This window comes from Geospiza fortis, unplaced genomic scaffold (assembly GCF_000277835.1).
Source record: "Geospiza fortis unplaced genomic scaffold, GeoFor_1.0 scaffold72, whole genome shotgun sequence".
Lineage (NCBI taxonomy): Eukaryota > Metazoa > Chordata > Aves > Passeriformes > Thraupidae > Geospiza > Geospiza fortis.
Window position 1 is genome coordinate 937,642 of NW_005054338.1, and position 1,844 is coordinate 939,485.

Genomic DNA, 1,844 nt, shown 5'->3' on the forward strand with positions numbered 1-1,844 from the left:
GCAGGAACTGAGAGGCATGCTGCTGGGATAAAACTTGGGAGAAACAAAGCAACTCTGTTATTATTTATCTCTTTTTGCAACAGCTAAAAATGCTTTAAATACTGAGCAAATATGAGAATTTAACACAAAATTCTGAATTAAATGCTTAGTCAGTTGATGTTTGCTATTGTTTTGAAAAATGCGAGCCAGAAATTCTAGGATTCTGTATGTGGGGGAGCTGTTTCTGATCAAAAAGTCCTTAACATGTGCTCTTTACCCTAATAGCATCCATGCCTGAAGCATAATTTACATGTCATACTCAGGACAAGATTTATTTTTTGAGATTATGGTTATTACAAAGTGAGATATGTAAGCAACAAGTAGATTAAAAAAAGCTGATTACAAGTTTCAGTGATCTTCAAGTAAATATTCTGACCCTATTAAATTTATGTGAGACCAAAATTATGTCTTACAAAGTCAGACTACCTCTTATATGTAATTAACATAAATGTAATTTTATTTTTCAGAACAGTAAAGAACAAAACAAAGGTGAGAATGCTATCCTGGGAATATCAAGGCAGACCATCTATAAATACATCCACATATTACAAGGTAAAACAATCCTAGCCAGCTTTTATGTTTCAGACCCAGCATGAGTAATTACTTAGTATTCATGTATCTGGTTATTGTCATTTTAGTGACTTTTAACAAGTGGTGAACATTGAGAAGTGACACCAAAAATGAAAGATGTCTGTTTCAATGTTCTCTGCAGAGCACACAACATTCCAGGAACAGCCTCTAAATTAGACTGCCTGGTTTAATTTTTGGATATAGCTTGTGATCAAGAGAAAAATGGATGAGCACAGCTGGAAGAAGTCCAGCTGATTGAGTTAAAGAGTGCAGATGATAGATGTTAACTGGAGTGCACCACACTTTCCTTTCCTCAGCCTCTGCTCAACTTAACCTGTCAGAGCTGCCCAGCTGTGTGAGGGCTGTGACACCTGCAGTGCACATCAGGTCTGGTGGCCACACATATTCACCCCAGCTCCACAGAAAAGAGCCACTCAAGCTCACAAAGTCCATCCAGAATTGCCTGTGACAATTCCTCAAAGCCAGAGCACCTTCACCAGCCACATCAGCAGCCAAGTGCCAGAGAAGAGCTCCCAGCTTCTCTGCACTAACAGGAAAGAAAAAAATTAAAGAAGCTGACTTGAAAGAGCAGCTAACGAGGCCCAGGGCTTGAAAGGAGGCAGATTTAACATTTAACTAAAACCACACCATCCAAACACATTAAAGGTCTCTACTAAGTGACAGGGAACATTCTGAAGTGCTGCAACGTTGGGCAATGACCTGAAGAAACCTTTGTGTTACAGCCTCCTGAGTGAATCTGACATGGGCTGAGCTTGTAACTGCAAACTAATCTATTTGCTTTCATTCTGGTAAAACTAATCATCCTGGTAAGGCAGTAAATAAGATTTCCTGAGCATAAGGTGGATGTACAGCTCACCTCCGAGGTTTTACAGCACACCTCTACCTCAAAGAGAAACAAGCAAGTTGCTTAGAAATTAAAGAAGTTCAATTAACTAAACTAAATACGTTATTTCTCATTAATAAGAAAGATGCAGAAAGCCCATCTGTCCTGAGGCAAAAGGAGTGTCAACAGAAATAGGAGAACTGTGTATTATAGCTGCTGGGTTTATTTCCATGGGAGATCTCTACCACCCACAAAGATGCTGACCTTTAGCTATGTCACTGTCATTTTCATGCAGTTTTACAGTAAATAAAAGACAAGAAATTTTCTGTTGTGTACAAACAGATGTAACACTTTCTACTTCATGTTTACAGTACAGTGGGGCAATGGGAAC

The 1,844-nt window shown here is 38.8% G+C and overlaps 1 protein-coding gene and 1 long non-coding RNA gene across 2 annotated transcripts in view; one reads left to right on the forward strand and one right to left on the reverse strand.

Annotated features, from left to right (window-relative positions):
* Positions 1 to 1,023, forward strand: part of LOC115947999 — a 3,418-nt gene extending 2,395 nt beyond the window's left edge. The window contains exons 2-3 of the long non-coding RNA XR_004081857.1: positions 507 to 591; positions 927 to 1,023. This is a non-coding gene — a long non-coding RNA (uncharacterized LOC115947999). The remainder of the gene's footprint in view (positions 1 to 506; positions 592 to 926) is intronic.
* Positions 1 to 1,844, reverse strand: part of PROS1 (protein S) — a 21,430-nt gene that overhangs the window by 17,984 nt on the left and 1,602 nt on the right. The window contains 1 exon segment of the mRNA XM_014307569.2: positions 1 to 33. This exon segment is cut by the window's left edge and continues 8 nt beyond it. Within this exon segment, the coding sequence (XP_014163044.2) occupies positions 1 to 33 (33 nt within the window).